Here is a 19,594-nt window from a genome sequence, read left to right as displayed (position 1 = left end):
ACTAATCGTTTACCTTGAGAATAATTTAATATATTTTTGTATGTGAGATGGATTGATATAGTCCATATATATTTTTAATGAAAATAATATTTTTAATAGATTGAGCTGGATGGAAGATTCATCTCACAAATTTAATTCGTAAGACGATCTCATTGGAGTTTTGTGTTAGTTCTTTTATTGGTATATCCTTTTAATTTTTACTTCCTAGTTGTTCCAACTTTTTGAAATAATTATTACAGATTTTTAAGTCATATTTTACCTTGATAGAAATATATTGCTTAGAATCTGTAATTGTTTGGTGAATCCAACCACGTGATTAGGGATGTAATCGAGTCGAGTCGAGCCGAACTCTTGAATGTTTAAGCTTGGTTCGTTTATAATCGAGCCGAACTCGAGTTTTATTTAACGAATATATGCATGGCTCACGAGCTTATTCAAGCCTTTATCGAGCCTAAACAAGCTTAATAAATATGAATTATACATTTAAATTTTCATTAAATTAATTAAAAATTAAATTATATATTTAAAGAAAAATATATTATTCTTATTAAAATTTGTAAATTTATTATAATAAATAAATTTAATAGATTTTTCTATATATTTCATAAATAATATGTAAAATCAATAAATCAAATATAAAAACTATTATTTTTTCATCTAAAAGATTACTCATGAACTTACAAACGAACATGTTCACGAGCTAACGAGTCGAGTACTGTAAAGCTTGAGTTTGGTTTGTTTATCTTAACGAGCCTCATTAAACGAGCTCAAACGAGCTTTTATCGAATCGAGCTTGGAATATCTCACAAACGGTTTGGTTCGTTTACATCCCTACACGTGATCAAGTGGCCGCGTCGACCTTTGTCCGGACATTTGCCTAAACAATAAATTAAGGAGATTTGGATACAAAAGCACTCAAATAAAATTTGTTTAATTGGGCTTTATAAATTGTTTTGTTTAGACAAAAAAATGAAAAATTTTTTGCATTTGGATATGATAATCAGAATTAATTTTTAAAATTTAAAAAGAAATTGAAGTTCAAGACTTAATATGATATTCATCAAATTCAAAATTGTGCAATGTCACTACAAATAAATAAATAAATAAATAAAACAGGTTTGCGACGGTCAAATCCGTCGCTAATTTCGTTATCGACGGTTTTTACCGCCGTCACTGAATCGATCGTCGTGGACCATTAACAACGGATTTTCATATATCGTCGCTAAATTTAGTGACGGATTTTCACAAGTAACATATAAATATTAAGACCGTTTTTAATATATCGTCGCTAAATTTAACGACGGATTTTCACAAACATCAAATATTATTTATATGTTGCCACAATCTAAATAAATCATTCTACACATAATTTATAATATGCACTATAATCTCACAATTGTAACGCTGAACAGGCTCAACAAAAGGCAATAAGAGTATCCTAGTTGTTCTCAAACATTAATTAAATTATTACATTTCTGACGGATGATTATGAAATTTTGACGAAAGAATAAAGAAACATTAATTAATAATTAAATTATGAAATTATACTTGATAGTTGATTCACATTCTTAATAATTAAATTATGAAATTTTGACAGATGATGATTATGAAATTTTGACTGTCATTCATAATTGTCAATATGGACTCTTTTATATAGGCAGGTGTTTTATCCAATCTGATTTGCATTGGGTTTCAGCACTCAAATCTAACTTTTGGAAGGGCCTCTGTCAAAATGTTAGAGCTTTGATCTTCTGTTTTACAGTAGATTATTTGCATTTGTCCTCCTTTTTGCACTTCTCTTATAAGTTAAAACTTTATTTTGGTAAGTGTTTTGTTTTGCCATCGAACACTGGATTATTTACAATAGAAATTGCAGCTTGGTTGTCCACATGTAATTTTGTGCCTTCTTGTTGTTCCATATTCAAATCAGTCATAATTTTCTTGACCAAAAGTGCTTGATTCACAGCAGCACAAGCAGCCACATATTCTGCTTCTGCAGTGAATTGCACTATAACTTCTTGCTTCTTACTGCACCATGAAAAATTTCTAGAACCAGAGCTAAAATAGTAACCTGAGGTGCTTCTCATATCATTAGCACATCCAGCCCAATCACTATCGGAATATCCATGAAGACAAAAGTTTTTAACTTCGCTGAACTTTACTCCATAATCAATTGTGACCTTAATATATCGAAGAATTCTTTTCGCTACTTGAAAATGAATTTCACTAGCACAGTGCATATACATTGATAACAAACTTACAACGTGCATTATATCTAGCCTGGTTGAAGTTTGAAACATGAGGTTGCGTATCAGACTTCTGTACAATCTTTTATCCACTTTTCCAGCTCCATCTTCTTTGCAAAACTTCCCCTTTTGGTTCATTGGAGTTTCTGTTGGCTTGCACTCTTCCATGATAAAAATTTTTGAGAACTTCCCTTGCATATTTATGTTGGCACAAAAATATTTCATTCGCTTTTGACACACCTGCATTCCAAGGAAGAATGTCATTCTCCCAAGATCTATCATTTCAAATTCATTTTTCATCTCATCTTTGAACTTTTCAATCAATGCATTGTTACTTCATGTGATAAGTAGATCATCAACATACAAAGATACCACAAATATTTCTTCATCAACCTTCTTAATGTATAACATGGATTCACTCAGGCTTTTTTCAAAGCCTAATTCACCAAGTGTGTTTCAATTCTACTATATCAGGACCTTGGTGCTTGTTTCAAACCATGCAAGGCCTTTTTCATTCTATAAATAGCCTCATCTGCACACCTGAAATTTGTTATTTTATATAGCGTTCATAAATTGTTAAAAACAAAAAATTGCTCGGAGGATCAAGCAAACAAAAGCCTCCTTCCTTTTTTAGGTGCCTGAGTTGTGGCATGTTTCATATCTCAACCGGTTATTCAATTGGCACGTTACTCGAAGTATCATCAATGTTAACGGTCTGCAAATTCCAGAGTAGGGACAGAGATTCTAAAGGATTCAACAGAAATGAAAACAATTGAACCTTGAAAGCAATGTATCTAGAGTCTACTAGTCATAGAATTTCTACGTAGGAGCATATATAATCCATGTTGAGTAATCTTAGTGGTCTAAAACTATTATCCAGCTGTGAAAATGTGAATTTGAATGTTTTACATATCAATGAGTGTGTACATGATGCCGAGTTCATGGCATAAAAGACCTGTTGGCATTCCTCTTTCTTCGAGCTTTGACGAATAATAAGACGACACTTATAAATGTTGCTTCAGATGATGATTTTTTTAATTTTTTTGAGCATGGGGATGATTTTTGAGGGTATGCGTACTTACAAAGAGAAATTTCTCCTTTTGAGCTTCCCTGAGGCATAGGTCTCTTACGAGATCATGGATGGTGCAAATTTTGACTTTGTTGTTCGACCCGTAATCACTAACCAGAATGAGATTTCTATCTAATACATATTTTAGATTATCCTCTGCAAATTCATCCAAACTTCCAGATCCTATCGGTTAAAGAATCTCCTCCAGAACCAACACTTTAACTAGCCTTGAAATGCTAATTCAGAGTCTTCTGCAAATATCGCCAAATATAGAAAACATGGTCTAAAATGAACGGGTAAATACTTATAACTTAGAGATAATATCTTGAAACATTGTTCAACGCCTCCCATATTCATTGTTGTGAACGTATCATTAGCAACATACTCCCAATCTTCCACTTTTTCGCTTGCCTTTGAAAGAAATCCACCAATAGCAACAATTTCTAAAGAAAGTCCTCTACAATTTCTTACAATCGTCTTTCTTAATTCCTTTAATTCGGAGGGGGGGAAACTATCTTGTCCAAACACCTTGTCACAAAACAAAGTCCAACTGTTATCCTTGTCTAGAAAATATAGCTGAGGAGGGGTACAAAACTGAAAATTATCAGCCACATTTGGATAGTCTTGTAGTTACCAGGACTCGACTGCCATTATTATTATCCGGAAAGAACCTCTTTTTGCCATCCGAAACCTCGGTACTTTATATGTCATCCATTACAATGAAATATCTTCTATCAAACTGTTGTTAATGGACCAATGAATCAGCTCCAGCTTGTAAAAGCATGTCAACTCGAGTCGATGTGGAAATTAATAGATTTTGTGCACATTATATTGTTGGGATATTCTAACCCAAGCATGAAGATCAAAGTGGTGCACAATCGAAAGACTGTCGAAAACATTTCTGGCCAGGGTAGTCTTGCTGATGCCACCCATCCCAACAACCGACAGAATATGGAGATTTGATTCATCTCCGGTGAGTGTTTCCATCCTTTGAATCCAATCTTTATCTAATCCCATCACAGTATTAGATGCACATCTTAACGAAGAGCCAGAAGTCGCAACTCTTTCTTTTGGCTGCTGCTTAATATTTATCCCTTCAGTTTCCTTAATGTCCATCACATCTGTTTTCATAAAACTAATTTCTTCTATTACTTTCTGCAAATCTTGACAGAAGAGAGTGGAGCTCCTTTCACTTTCAGTTTCAGAATTTTCAAGAATTTGATCCACCACACGACTTTGGATGATATCTTCTGCTGTATATGTTGGACTTCTCTTTCTTTTTTTTTTCTTCTCTAACTGAATTGGTTGTTAGTTACGCAGAATGTCATAATGGGCTGTAGAACAAAGCCTATTACTTGCGCCGATTTTATTGGCCCAAAGAGACTCTCCCACCTCATTAACAGAACGGGCCGCAGATGGTCCATTCAAGACAATCCACTAAGGTTTTGGGCGAGAACTGTTCTTCTCCAACAAGGCTTCTTTATCTATTTAAGAGTCAAATTGAAACTGTGAGTTACGAGGATGGGTAGGCTTTTATTAAAAATTTCAGATTCAAATGTGTTAAATCGACATTTAATTCCCGACATCATTATTGAAAATCGATCTCTTTCAAGAAAAACTTAGACACCATGGTGGCCTAAACAAATTTATCACTTAGTTTCTCTCACACACACACACACACACGTATATATAAGTTCTCACACTTAATAATATAGTGTATATATGTATATATACACAAATATATAATTATATAAGATAAAAAATAAACTTCTTCTGTCTTAGAGAAACTTCCTTCGGAAAACCATTTCAAAACCATCATGTCTGAAAAATCATAGCTAAATCGAAAATATCATTAAAATTTGTTAATTTAACAATCAATTAAATTTAATATGTACAATCTAGCACCAAGATAATTTCATGTGGTCTAAGTGGATTTTTCATTTAATTTTCGGGTGTCACAAGAAATATGGGACACAACTCGAAAAATGTATTCAGATTGGAAAATCATCTCAATTCTTTGAACTTCGGACAAAAAACTAAAAGACATCAAGCAGGGGGAGAATTCTGTCACCCAATACTTCTCTGACCTACAGGATCTTTTGCAGGAATTAGACTTGTTCTTCGAGGATTCAAGATTGTATTCCACCTGTTGTATCAAGGTCCGACAGTCTCGGGACAAAGAACGAGTCTTCGACTTTCTAGCGGGCCTCAACAACAACCTGATGATGTTCGTGGCCGAGTGGTTGCTCGTGATCCATTTCCCTTGCCTGAAGATATGTTTGCTGATGTTAGGTGTGAGGAAATGCATAGAAAGGTGATGCTTTCTGATGATACATCATCCCAATGCTCTGCCCCTGATGTCTCTGCCCTTGTCACTCGCAAGATGTCACCCACTGTCACGTCCCGAGATTGCGATGTAGCATCTAAATTGTTTAACAATTTAATAATGTAACAATAAGTCTCGTAGTATATCAAATGACAAAAGCCAGTCTATTATATAAAATAGAATTGTCTTTACAATGCGAAACATAAGTACGGAAGCGATAACTTCATCACCAGCCCTAAAATATGTCTTCTTCATCATCCTCTGTTTCATCTTTGTTCTTATTTGATGAGGAAAGTAATGGGTGAGCGTTTGGGAAAACACACGGTAGGTGAGAGACGTTCGTACACCCGAATAACAGAAAATACATATATACATAATTGTGGATGCTACATGTCATATGGCTCCCTTTGGTGGCTATTATATCGATTTTATAGCCACCAAAGGGAGCCATATATTACGGTTTTATACCCACTATAGAGGGTAATAAATTATGATTTGATTCCCACCGTAGAGGTCCATATCTTATCATATAATTTTTAATTTCAAAATCAAATCATAACAGTGCCCTTTCAAAATTTCAAGCATATCGATGAATCGAAGGACTGAATGAAACACATATAAATCAGAGGTAACATAATGTACGATCGAATTTTTAGTGCCCTTTCAAAATTTCAAGCATATCGAATGAATCGAAGGGACTGAATGAAACACATATAAATCAGAGGTAACATAATGTACGATCGAATTTTTAAAACAAAAACATCATTGTTTAAAACATAGATAGGTCTACTTATAAAAAATATATATATCATATAAACTCACTTACCTCTTACCTTTAGTATTATTAGAAAAATTCGAAAACAGAAGCAGAATTACACAACAACACTTCAAAACGCAACATCATTTTAACAGGAAAAAAATCGCCCAATGCGAAGTTCAAAAACTCGACTTTTGCACTAAGAAATCTCGAAAAGTGAAAGCACTCGTGGAGGAATAATATCGAAAATTTGATGCTTGTGAGAGCGTTAATTTCGAGTGAAGGGTGTAGGATATTTATAGGGAGGCTTGCATTCTCGAGCTGCCCTAACTTGCCTTAAATAGTTCACTCTTGCAACTGTAATCAAATGTTGAATCTTGGTAATCAAGTCATTCCATCTTAGTAGTGGTGATCGATTTTTGGGTCTATTATGCATTAAAGGGGGCAAATTTTGGGTCCAAAAAGTCTTATTTAATAGGTTGCATGCAAGTGGTTTCTTGGGCTTCACAACCCCTGCTCAATGCCCTTACAAAAGACCACGACGTGAGCACTGTAAGCGCCGATGCCATATGAAAGATAAGTGTTGGGAGATTCATGGCAAGCCCACAAACTGGCATCCCCGAAAGCAAGACGATGCACATGTGGTTCAGCCTCAAATCGCCTAGGATGTTCCTGGACAATCTGGCATGTCAAAACCATTCACCAATGATAAAATTGAGCAGAATGAACAGTATTGACAATTCCTCTGTTAGATGTCCTCAATCCTGCAAAAAACTCTCATTTCATTCATGCTTGATGACCCAATCTGGTATGACTTTTTCGGCCTTTTCCTCAAAGTATGTTGGATATTGGATTGTTGATTCTGGTGCTTCAGACGACATGACACCCACTTCCTTTCTCTTTTATTTTTTTGCACCATTACTACTTATTCGAGTCCCACCTTTGTAAAAATTGCAAATGAATCTTTGACTCAAGTAGTTGGTTTTGGTAACATTCGTCTATCAAAGGATATTATCCATAATTCTGTTTTTCTTGTTCTTTCCTTGACATACAAGAAAAATGTTATGGCATCATCGATTGGGTCATCTCAGTTTTTTTGTATTTAAGATGATTGTTTTCTTCTTTATTCAATAATAAACAATTTGGTTTATTTGATCGTGATATTTGTCATTTGGCTAAATATACACGTTCTCTATTTTTACCAAAACCATATACACCATTCGCACTATTCACATAGAATCATAGTGATATAATGGAAAGTTGATAGAAGAAAGTAAGAGATGTTGAAAATAATTATAGAATACCGTGTTAATTCAGGATTGAGTAAATACGAAATCGTGGATTTCATCATTATAAAANTCAATAATAAACAACTTGGTTCATTTGATCGTGATATTTGTCATTTGGCTAAACATACACGTTCTCTATTTTTACCAAAACCATATACACCATTCGCACTATTCACACAGAATCATAGTGATATAATGGAAAGTGAATAGAAGAAAGTAAAAGATGTTAAAAATAATTATAGAATACCGTGTTAATTCAGGATTTAGTAAGTACGAAATCGTGGATTTCATCGTTATAAAAAAATAATTGTAAAATGACAAAATATATNTTATAAAAGTATATATTTATGCAAAAAAAAATTGAAATTTAGATTTGAAAATCTTATTGTTTTTTTTTTTAAAAAAAAACCTTTTAATGAGTCGATTGTCACACCAAACTCGTTCCAATCTGACCTTTCAACAAACACTTGGAAAGTTGTGGAAAGGTTAAATTAGGGTTTTTTTTGGGGTTCTAATGTTGAGGGACCACCATGGCTGATTCATCATCAACCTCCGAAGAACCCCCAATTGAAAAGTTAGGGTTAGGGCTTTTGATCCCTGATAAGGACCTGTCGGATCCGGTTGCCTCCCATCTATTGGATGTTGAGGTTAAGCGTTCCGAGTCGCCGAAAATTTCCCCTGATGGGGACAATGATTCACCAACGAAGGGCATGGTGGAGGTGATGGACGATGCTGATAGCGACGCGGAGGCGCAATTGCTTGATTCCATTGAAAGGCAGGTGCGTCAGCTGACGATTGAGCAGGCCGAAATCGAGGCGGGCCTTGAGAAATTGCAACACGTTGGAGGGTGGGAGGAGAATGATGTGAAAATAGAGGAGAGGGAGTATGCTGACGAAGAAAAGGATGAACAGGAAAAGGAGATTAGTGAGGAAGAAAATGGGGACGATGAGGGTGATGAGGAGAATGCTGATTTACATTTACCGGAAGCGAGTCCGTTGAGGGGAGCGAGATATAATAATTTAAGTGGTGGTCGGAGGTATGTTACCTATCCAATTAGACCTGATGCGGAGGATTGTGTGTATTACATGAAATACTGGTCCTGTAAGTTTGGATCAAATTGCAAGTTTAATCACCCTCCGAGGAGAAGGAATCAGGTCAGTTTTCTAACAGAATGTCTGTGATTGCGTGCGGAAGAGAAGAAATATGTAGATCGAGAAGAAATATGTGGATCTTGGTTGTTGTTTATTTGATTGTTGCTTATGGTTGGTGCATTTTATGAGATTGAGTAATTGGAATCTACTTGGTAGCACTTAATTTATATTTTTGCTAGGGAATGGCATATGATGGCACACTTGTTCAGAAGAACTTGATTATTGTAGAATATTGTTTTATGGGATTGATATGTTCATCAGTACTTTGCATCTATAGTGTTATTCCCATTTGAGTTGTATATATATATGTAGCTGGATGGATATGTTCATCAGTAATTTGCATCTGTATTGTTATTTCGTTTTGGGTTATATATATTTATAGCTGGTGAATGGTCGCCCAATAACAATGTTTCTTTCTGCTATTGAAAGCGATGGCATGACCCTCTTTGATTTTGATTATAATTATAATGTTTCTCTTACTTACCCTTTTGTCTTATGATATTGGGTATAGCAGCATAGCTAGTTATGTCTTTTGAGTTTGAGATGGTTGAAGTTTTATTAGTCATTTGTGAGTTTGGTCAATCATATAGAGGAAATCATACTGTGAATATTTTAGCTACTTGTAAATTTGTAATGATGTGCATGCTGCAGTAGCCTGTGCCGTTTTTTTCCTGTTGCAAATTTCTTTGTAATTTCAAAACTTGGTTAGTAGTGTGAAGATCGGGTTCTAACGCACTCATTTATGCATAGCATGTGCTAACTTGAAATTCTTCTCCCTCTACACTAGGGTTTTCTTACTGATAAAGAAAGTTAAATATCATTGTTGTAGATGGACTTTGTCCCAGCTTCATTATTCAGTGTTAATTGTTTGTCTGTCTCAAATCCTTCGAGGTACTGGAGGTTATTACTTTCACTTGTTGATTTTCTTTTCTCTTAATGATTTGATAATGCAGGGCATTAAAGAGAGAGTGAATACCAGGGAAGAAAATTCTGAGAGGGAAGGACAGATAGAATGCAAGGTTTATTGTCAACGATATTTTTTTTTCTTGGTCATAGAGCGATCCATTTCTTCAAAGCATATGATTTTGTTGGCACTAGGAAAGACCTCAATTTTGATTTTCTTACTGCAATTTCTCCTTGATACGTCATGGGATAAGAATGCTAGATGTCCCTTAATTCCTGATCCTTACAGTGTCCCTTGTTATTTATTGGTTTGCTAATTTCTGAATCATATCAATATACCCTTTCCTGATAACCATTACCCTTGATATTTTTAGCATGTTAATGGCTGGTGTTTCTGGTGACATGCCATTCCAGCTTGACTGCTTATGTATTTTTGTTTGTCTGAGGCAAAAGTGTACTTTAATTCTTTGCAGTATTACATGTCTGAAGGAGGATGCAAATATGGAAAAGATTGCAAATACGTTCACGGCACAGACCGAACCTCCATGTCCCATACTCCGGAGTTAAACTTTTTAGGACTGCCGATTCGACTGGTATAGCTCTCTCATTCTCGTAATTTGAAACTGATGTTTTTCTAATGAATGCGCTGTTCATTTTTCCTCCTACGCAGCCTTTGGGTTAATTTAGATTTTTAAATGATCTTCATTGACTTGAGATAAACTAATTAGTTTTGATTGGCAAAATTATTTAGATGTCATTTTCCCCCTGATACTTAGAAATGGGAACAGTAGAATTTTAGCTATCTATTTCACGGAATCAGACACTTGGTACAAATAATCCACCTATTAAAATTGCACATAGTTTTGATCTTATATAAGTGACAATTCAATGTTTTGTATCTTTGGCGTGTCCAAAATAGTAATTGTTTTCTTTCATGCAGGGAGAAAAGGAGTGTCCATACTACTTGCGCACTGGGTCCTGTAAATATGGGCCAACTTGCAGGTTTCATCATCCAGAACCTACAGCCGTGACAGTAGGTGACTCACCTTCTGGATTTAGCAATGGTGGATCTCTTCCATCACAGCATATTTCCACATCTTCTGTCTCCTCGTGGTCTTCTCCAAGGACCTACAATGAGGCATCTCCGTTTCTTCCTTATCCTCTGAACCACCAAGGCGCCCCTACTACGAATTCTGAATGGAATGGGTATCAGGTAATGTATTACTTTTTGAGTATTCACATCTTTGTATGGACCACTGTTTTCTTTGTTCTTCTTTTGTTATGAATTAGGTTTGTTATTCATGTAAAAGATGTTTTAGAGATTAATCAAAATTTCACTCCTTGGGTGTTAACGGATAGCTTTCTTCTATCTGTATGTCTGATTGATTTTTAAAATTACAGCATTTTTCTCTAACATTGAATAATCTGTGGAATATTATAGATGGTTGTCACTTGTCCATTACTTTTTATCCACCTGCTGAAGCATTTACTCAGATCTGAATTTGTAATAGATTCCAAATCAATCCTATCTTGTCCTGATTTCAATGGACATGTGGTTGGGGATAATATATTTTCCTTACGATTTGTGTTTTTTCCTTTGCCCCTCATCTCTGTTCTATGTTTTGGAGTGCTAGGAGGGGATGCCACTGTTTTTTTTTAAAAAAAATCATTTACTATTGGTTGTTTGTATGAACATAAAAGAGGAAGACAAGGAATTGTTGAACCACCAATCACTGTTAATGTAGGCCCAATTCTATTCAATTTTTTTTGTCTGGTGGTAAGCATAGATGATTCTTTAAATATCCCAGGATTGTTTAAATTTCAAATCTATAGTTTGATCGAGTAATTTAAATTCTTGAGTAATTTTCTGTACTGTAGTATTATCGATGAAGATTTGGTTTAATATTTGTCATTGATGATTCTGTTTAATACCATTTCCTTCATATTTTTTGCTCCGTTTGAAGGCTTGTTTTATAACTTACACATAAAATTGTAAATGTGAAACTTGTTAGCAAAAGCTTCATAATTAAAGCTTTGAGGCTGCTCTTCGACTCAAAAGAATGAGACGAGTTCTAGCATGAGTTGGAACTTATTTTAAATGCCTCAAGTATTCTTTTAAAAATTGTCTTGGCTCCTTAAATGATTTAATTTGTTATTATATGCAATACAGCAAAAGTTAAAATGATTTGTCAGCGTGCCACATCTTGAGAGATATCTATTATATGTTTTCATGGAGAGAAACTTGCCAAAGATTTTTCAAGTCTACACTGAACGCTGCGTGCCTCTTTCAGACCAATTCTTAGTCAAAGAAAAAGTAAAATATTCACCTCATTTTTGTAGATAAATTGTCTTAATGATGTTGCTGGACTAACTACGAAGTGTGGTGCTATGTTACCCCAATATGGTAATTGTACGATGGAGGTTCGATTGTCATTCTGAAGATGACATTTTGATATGTATAATGCTCACTATTCTTGTTCATATCGACTCTGTTTTCCAGGCTAACTAGCTAGCTTATAAATTTATTTATTTTGGGTATCAAAATCTTCCGTGTCTATAAGATATATGCTCATTGTTTCTTATCCGTTCCTTCCTTTGTTTTGATCTATTTGAGGCTGCTGCTTACCCAACATCTGAGAGGAGCCTACCTACACCTCCAGCTTTTGTCATAAACAATCTGCCCACTGAGTTGAACTTCCCCATGCAACGACAACATGATTTCATAGTTGATGAATATCCAGAACGACCGGGTGAACCTGAATGCAGTTACTTCTTGAAAACTGGAGACTGCAAATACAAGTCTAGTTGCAAATATCACCACCCGAAGAATCGTACATCAAAAGCAAAGGCAAACTCATATGTTCTCAATGATAAAGGCCTGCCCCTTAGACCTGTAAGTTTGCATTGTAATAGTTTATTGTCTGCCCGCCGCTTTTAAGGTGTTTGCAAACTTTTATTTCTCTTATCTGTTAAATTATTTTCTTAACATGTATTGGACTTGGAAGACTCAAGGTTAAAGCATTAAATTATTGACCAGATAGTACGTGTCAAATGTTTTATAACTATGTTCTCGATAATGCAGGATCAGCCCATATGTACACACTATCATCGCTATGGCATCTGTAAGTATGGACCGGCTTGTAGATATGATCACCCGTTGAATCCTGGAACGTTTCCGCGTCCTTTTGATCAGAAACCTTTTGGTGACTTGAGAAATGTTGATGGAGCTGCAAAGTTTAGGCAAGGAAATGAAAGCAGATCTTGAACGTAGCTACCTAATATTAGCATAAGAAATGTTCCGAAGTTTTCTGGTAGTCATCAGGATTTAAACTTCTTCTGGACTTCGTTATGGATCTGAACTCAAATTTTTAGACTTAGACATAATATTTATTTTAGTCGTGTTAATGAAAGCGCAAGCGGGTATGTGAGGGACTCTTTCGATGTTCTTTTCCTTCTAACATAGTTAAGTTGACGCCCATTCGTATCCTCTTTCTTACCAATGTGCTGTAAAATTCTCTGGTAAGGGGCAATAATATTATTTTTTAAAATTAATAAAATTATTTTATTAAAAAGTAAGATTATTTTTAAAAATTAGAATAATAATTATTTAAATTTTGTAAAACATATTTATTTAATATTAAAATTTTTAAGATGATTGAGTTGACAATGAGATTCATAAATAATGAGTTTTAATGTTAAAAGAAATGTGAGGGAAAGAAATATATTATTATAATAAGTATGTGGTAGTGGATCTCACGATTTTTGATGAGTTAGTGGGTGTTATAACAACCCACCATTGCGGATGTCCTAATACCTTTGTCTCCCAACATCTCTCGTGACTTTAATTTGCCATCACCTCATTTTTTTTTTTTTTACCACAAAAACTCTTATGAGACGATCTCACAGATCAATTTCGTAGGTCGAATCTTTTATATGGGTAGTATTATTTTTTATGTTAAGAATATTACTTTTTATTGTGAATATCGGTAGGATTGACCCATCTCACAGATAAAAATTCTTGAAACCATCTCATAAGAGACTTGCTCTTTTTTTATTCATGAGCAACAAATGTTGGATCTAAGCTATAACGTTTTTATATAATTTTACACGAAAATATTAAAAATAAAATTAGAAAAATTAAATAATAATAATAATAAGAAAAAGAAATTATAGCCACCTTAAAAAAACATATTGACCAATAGGTTTTATTTTTAGCAAAAACTTGTGTGAGACGGCCTCACAGGTCGTATTTTGTGAGACATATCTCTTATTTGGGTCATTCATAAAAAAATATTACTTTTTATGCTAAGAGTATCACTTTTTATTATGAATATCGATAGGGTTGACACGTCTAATAGATAAAGATTCGTGAGACCGTCTCACAAGAAACCTACTCTTTATTTTTTTATTATAAGTTTTTCTCATTTAATATATTAGTATAATAAAAAAAATCTAGGTTGAACATGCACTTTCAACATTTGGAATTTTGGAACTTGGATGGATTATATTTACTCCATACTCCGTATATTTTACAAATTTCTCTTCTAAAAAAAACATGATTAAACATATTTAAATCGAGAGAATGGTTTAACAATATTTTGACCGAAAATACATGTTTCACTAAATATAAAAAATGGATCGACAAAATCTATGTCTAGAGTATTGGTCCCACGTGCGATAATTTGAGATAATAAATATGAAAATAAAGAATAAACTGGACACCGAGATTTATATGAAAACTCCTAAAAATTATTAGGGTTTATGAGCAAGATGAAAAGAATTCCACTATAATATTTTGTGGTGTACAACTCACTCACACTGTTTTCAAATTGAAGACGTACTCTCTTAATACAGGAGAACAAACACCTCACAAATATTATAGAACTAAGCACTCAAATGCTATTAGATGAGAGAAAACTCGAAGAAGGGATGACCGAAAATACATGTTTCACTAAATATAAAAAATGGATCGACAAAATCTATGTCTAGAGTATTGGTCCCACGCGTGGTAATTTGAGATAATAAATATGAAAATAAAGAATAAACTGGACACCGAGATTTATATGAAAAACTCCTAAAAATTATTAGGGTTTACGAGCAAGATGAAAAGAATTCCACTATAATATTTTGTGTTGTACAACTCACTCACTGTGTTTTCAAATTGAAGACGTACTCTCTTAATACAGGAGAATAAACACCTCACAAATATTATAGAACTAAGCACTCAAATGCTATTAGATGAGAGAAAACTCGAAGAAGGGATGACCGAAAATACATGTTTCACTAAATGTAAAAAATGGATCGACAAAATCTATGTCTAGAATATTGGTCCCACGTGCGATAATTTGAGATAATAAATATGAAAATAAAGAATAAACTTGACACTGGGATTTATATGAAAAACTCCTAAAAATTTTTAGGGTTTACAAGCAAGATGAAAAGAATTCCACTATAATATTTTGTGTTGTACAACTCACTCACTGTGTTTTCAAATTGAAGACGTACTCTCTTAATACAGGAGAATAAACACCTCACAAATATTATAGAACTAAGCACTCAAATGCTATTAGATGAGAGAAAACTCGAAGAAGGGATGACCGAAAATACATGTTTCACTAAATGTAAAAAATGGATCGACAAAATCTATGTCTAGAGTATTGGTCCCACGTGCGGTAATTTGAGATAATAAATATGAAAATAAAGAATAAACTTGACACTGGGATTTATATGAAAAACTCCTAAAAATTATTAGGGTTTACAAGCAAGATGAAAAGAATTCCACTATAATATTTTGTGGTGTACAACTCACTTACTGTGTTTTCAAATTGAAGACGTACTCTCTTAATACGCGTTTTCACCTCTGCTTCATTTTTCAACAAAGTCTGTAATTCATAACGTGCACAAATGTTTCCACATACTTTTGTTGACCAATCAATGTAGCCACTTGGTCGACATGGAGTAGAGAAATATAGGATTTTTATTTTTTCAAAATCAATTTTGTGTGAATCAGAAATTAATGATAAAGTGAACCGACATTAAAAAACCACCATATTATGTAGGAAAAACAAAATTATTATATCTATTTATATACTTTTTCAAGATAATATATAAGAAATAAACTATAAGTTCCTTATGCAGAGGCAGCCAATTGTTTAACTGAAAAGTTGGAATGTACTATGTAGCATCACCAAAGTATGATTACAAACATGGATGACCTTATATTATATCCTAGATATATGTGGTAAAAAAAATTAATTTTTACCAATGAAAAAACCAAAATATAAAAAAAAATGTTATAAAATAAATTAAATGACTAAAGAATGATGCAAAAACAAGTAAAGTCAATATGTGAAAAGGATTACTTGAGTGACAGATTTATAGGTACAAGAAATTGACATAATCACGATTATTTACAATTTTCCGAAGATTTTATTATAATTTTATCTAATCACATAAATATTTGATTATCTTGACATCCATAATATTGTTACACTCTCCTTTAGATGTCTTTCGACGGATATGTCTCAAAAAATCTTACTAAGAAATACTCAACGGGATAAAAATCTATTGATGTGAAAAAAAAAGTACAACATCCCTTGTTGTTACTTAACTGTCTCGTTAAAAACATTGTCATGAAAAACTACTTGAAAAAAATCACACAAGGGAAAAAGAGTGCAGTTAGGATTTACTCCCCATGTTGCAAGTATCGTTGGACTTCTATAAGTCGTCTCATTTCGATCTTGTAAACCAATTTCTCAAAGGTTGACGTGAGCAATGATTTTGTGAAAAGATTGGTCGTATTATTATTTTAATGAATTTGTTAAATTTCAATACCCCATCTCTTCTACAAATCACGAGTGAAAAATAACATCGGAGACATGTGCTTTGTTCCATCACCTTTGGTGTATTCATCATTTAGTTGTGCGATATATGTCGTGTTGTCTTCATAGAGTATTGTTGTCATTTTTTTGCTAGAAGACAAGCCACATTGATCTTTATACGATGAATTATTGATCTCGACAAGACACATTCTCGACTAGCTTCATGAATTGCAATAATTTACGCATGGTTAGATGAAGTGGGGGAATATTTTACTTTGTAGATCTCTAAGGTATAGATGTTACACTATAATTAAATAAGTATCTAGTTTGCGATTTTCCTTTGTACGGATCAGATAAGAAGCCATGATCTTCATAACAAATCAATTGCAAATCATAAACAATAGAGTAAATAAACATAATTCATGGGTGCCTTAAAGATATCTAAATATATGTTTAACTCCATTTCAATGCCTTCGTGTAGGAGAATAAATGTATTGCCAATAAATTTACAGCGAATGCTATGTCCAAACTTGTGATATTTGCGAGGAACGTTAATACGCCAATTGCACTAAAATATGGTACTTATAGACTAGGCAGTTCTTCTTGTTCCTCACGAGGTCAAAAAATATATTTTGCCACATCAAGAGATCAAACAACTATGGGAGAACTTAATGGATGAGGCATATACATATGAAAGTGTTTTGATACTTTTTTTTGTATAAGTTGATTGGACAAAAATTCCATCTATAAGGTGCTCAATTTGCAAGCCAAGACAGAATTTTGTTTTGCCTAAATCTTTCATCTCAATTTATTTTTTCCAGACATAAACTTCGTTTTAAAGTTTTTCAGGACTTCCAATGATATTTAAATCATCAACATATACATCAATAATGAAATTTTTTTATCAATTCAATTGAATAAAAACACATGGACATATTGGATCATTTTGTAGCCTTCTTGCAACAAATATTCGCTTATACCACATGCGCCCAGATTGGTTTATCATACAAGGATCTTTGCATTTTAATGGAGTAATCATTTTTACAATTTGAACCAAATGCTTCCGGGATTTTCATGTAAATATCATTATCAAGTTTCCATACATGTATGCAGTAACAACATCTATAAGATGCATTTCAAGTCTTTCTTGTACATCCAAGCAAATAAGATATTTGAACGTAATTGCATTCATCACTAGAGAGTATGTCTCTTCATAATCAATATTGAGTCTTTGAGAAAAATCTTGTGCTACCAATCGAGTTTTGTATAGAGTCACTTCATTATTCTCATTTTGTTTTTGTACAAAGACCCATTTGTAACCAAAATGAATGTTTCCTTAAGGTGTTTGGATCACAAGTCCAAAAACCTTATGTTTTGATAATGAGTTTAACTCTTTTTGCATTGCATTTTTCCAACTTGGTCAATCATGTCTATTTCAACATTCATCAATAGATTTAAGATCTAGATTAGCATTTTCATTAACATCAAATGCCACATTATAGGAAATCTTATTGTCGACAATAATTTATGCTCAATTTAATTTTTTCCTAGCTCTGAAATATTTATCGAGATCTCTTCATTTTCAAGTACTTGAACATCTCCGGGGGTTTGATAATCAAATTTTTTCAGAGTCATCAATATATTAATCAGATATCTCAATATCTGTATTATTTGCTCATTCTCTTTTCCATGGATTTTTGTTCTTGGACCCAATTGGTCTACCATGATTAAATCGAGCAGTTGACTCGTTGTTTGATGGTTTTTTGGGAATATCAATGTGCTGGAGCATTAGTAGCCAATAGATATGACTTAGTTACGCTTTTCACATCATTAAATGCATCAGGTAATTTATTTACAATATTTTGAAAATGGAATATTCTTTGAACTTCAAGTTCACATTCATTTGTTCGATGATCAAATTGATGCAGTGATGCATTCCAAGTCAATTCCCTTAATGAATTTAAATTTTCTCCACCTAATGTTGAAAATCTAGTTTCATCAAAATGACAATTAGAAAATCGTGTCGTGAAAATATATCTAATAGTTGGTTCTGAATATTTAATAATCGAAGGAGAATTATATCCAACAAATATTCTCAATCTTCTTTGTGGACCCATTTTAGTGCATTGTGGTAGACTAATTGGAACATATAACACACATAAAAAAATTCTTATATGGGAAATATTAGTCTCTTGGCAAAAGCTAATTGTAAATTATAGAATTTGTGGTAACTAGTCGGTCTGCATGCAAAATAGAATATCCCCGAACAAAGATGAGGAGTTTTGTTCTCGAAACTAATGTTCAAGCTATTATTAGATACACTTCATCAAACTCCGCTAAATCATTTTGGGCATGAACATGGACAAAAAAAATGTTCAATAATTATCCCAATTGACATAAAATTGTCATTAAAAATTTGGGATGTAAATTCACAGGAGTATCAAGATGAATAGGATACTCTGAAAATTGTGCTCTTATTCGAATTATTTGAGCCAATAATCTTGCAACTATCAAGTTGTGAGTTGATAGTATACATACATCTGACCATCTTGTAGATGTATCAATAAAATCATAAAGTATTTAAATGGTTCACATGATGAATGAATGAGTTCACAAATATCACCTTGTATTCTCTCCAAAAACGTAGGTGATTCAATACCAACTTTGGCTGGTGAATGTTTTATGATTAATTTCTCTTGAGAACAAGCAGCGCATGAGAATTCTTTAAAACTTAGAATCTTTTTGTTCTTTAATTGATGCACATATGATTTCTCAATAGTTGTTCGCATAGTTGTAAAACTAGGATGTCTCAATCGGTTATGTCAAGTGTTTCAAATATTCGTATCGATGAATTTATGGTTAATTGTTGCATTTGTCTCCACTACATTTATTTTTGTGTAGTATAAGAAATAAGTAAATCTCGATAATTTTTCAACTATATATTTCTGTTGGGTGTAATAATTGTCCATTCTGGAAGAGCGATCAAACTGTGATGCTTGAATTGTTGTGTGGTTTAAAAAATTTGAGTTGCA

At 33.3% G+C, this 19,594-nt stretch overlaps 1 protein-coding gene and 1 long non-coding RNA gene across 3 annotated transcripts; one reads left to right on the top strand and one right to left on the bottom strand.

Moving 5' to 3' along the window:
- Nucleotides 1-2,155: 2,155 nt before the first annotated feature.
- On the bottom strand, nt 2,156-5,691 carry LOC140956394 (uncharacterized). The gene is made up of 3 exons (XR_012171452.1): nt 5,403-5,691; nt 3,329-4,799; nt 2,156-2,486 (listed from the first exon to the last, which is right to left on the bottom strand). It is a non-coding gene; the product is annotated as an uncharacterized lncRNA (long non-coding RNA).
- A 2,424-nt stretch (nt 5,692-8,115) lies between these two features.
- On the top strand, nt 8,116-13,176 carry LOC140991521 (zinc finger CCCH domain-containing protein 67-like). 2 transcript variants are annotated; one of them, XM_073461510.1, is made up of 6 exons: nt 8,117-8,841; nt 9,792-9,857; nt 10,215-10,334; nt 10,682-10,954; nt 12,356-12,634; nt 12,824-13,176. In XM_073461510.1, exons 1-6 carry the CDS (start codon nt 8,218-8,220, stop codon nt 13,004-13,006), a joined length of 1,545 nt encoding a protein of 514 aa, XP_073317611.1. In that variant the 5' UTR covers nt 8,117-8,217; the 3' UTR covers nt 13,007-13,176. The 2 variants fall into 2 exon arrangements, with proteins under 2 accessions (XP_073317612.1, XP_073317611.1); XM_073461511.1 differs by lacking the exon at nt 9,792-9,857 and having other exon boundaries at nt 8,116-8,841.
- The last annotated feature ends 6,418 nt before the right edge of the window (nt 13,177-19,594 follow it).

Source organism: Primulina huaijiensis, chromosome 13 (genome assembly GCF_012295235.1).
Source record: "Primulina huaijiensis isolate GDHJ02 chromosome 13, ASM1229523v2, whole genome shotgun sequence".
NCBI classification, from domain to species: domain Eukaryota; kingdom Viridiplantae; phylum Streptophyta; class Magnoliopsida; order Lamiales; family Gesneriaceae; genus Primulina; species Primulina huaijiensis.
The sequence above is the reverse complement of the archived record's forward strand: the minus strand, read 5'-3'. Positions and strand labels throughout refer to the sequence as shown.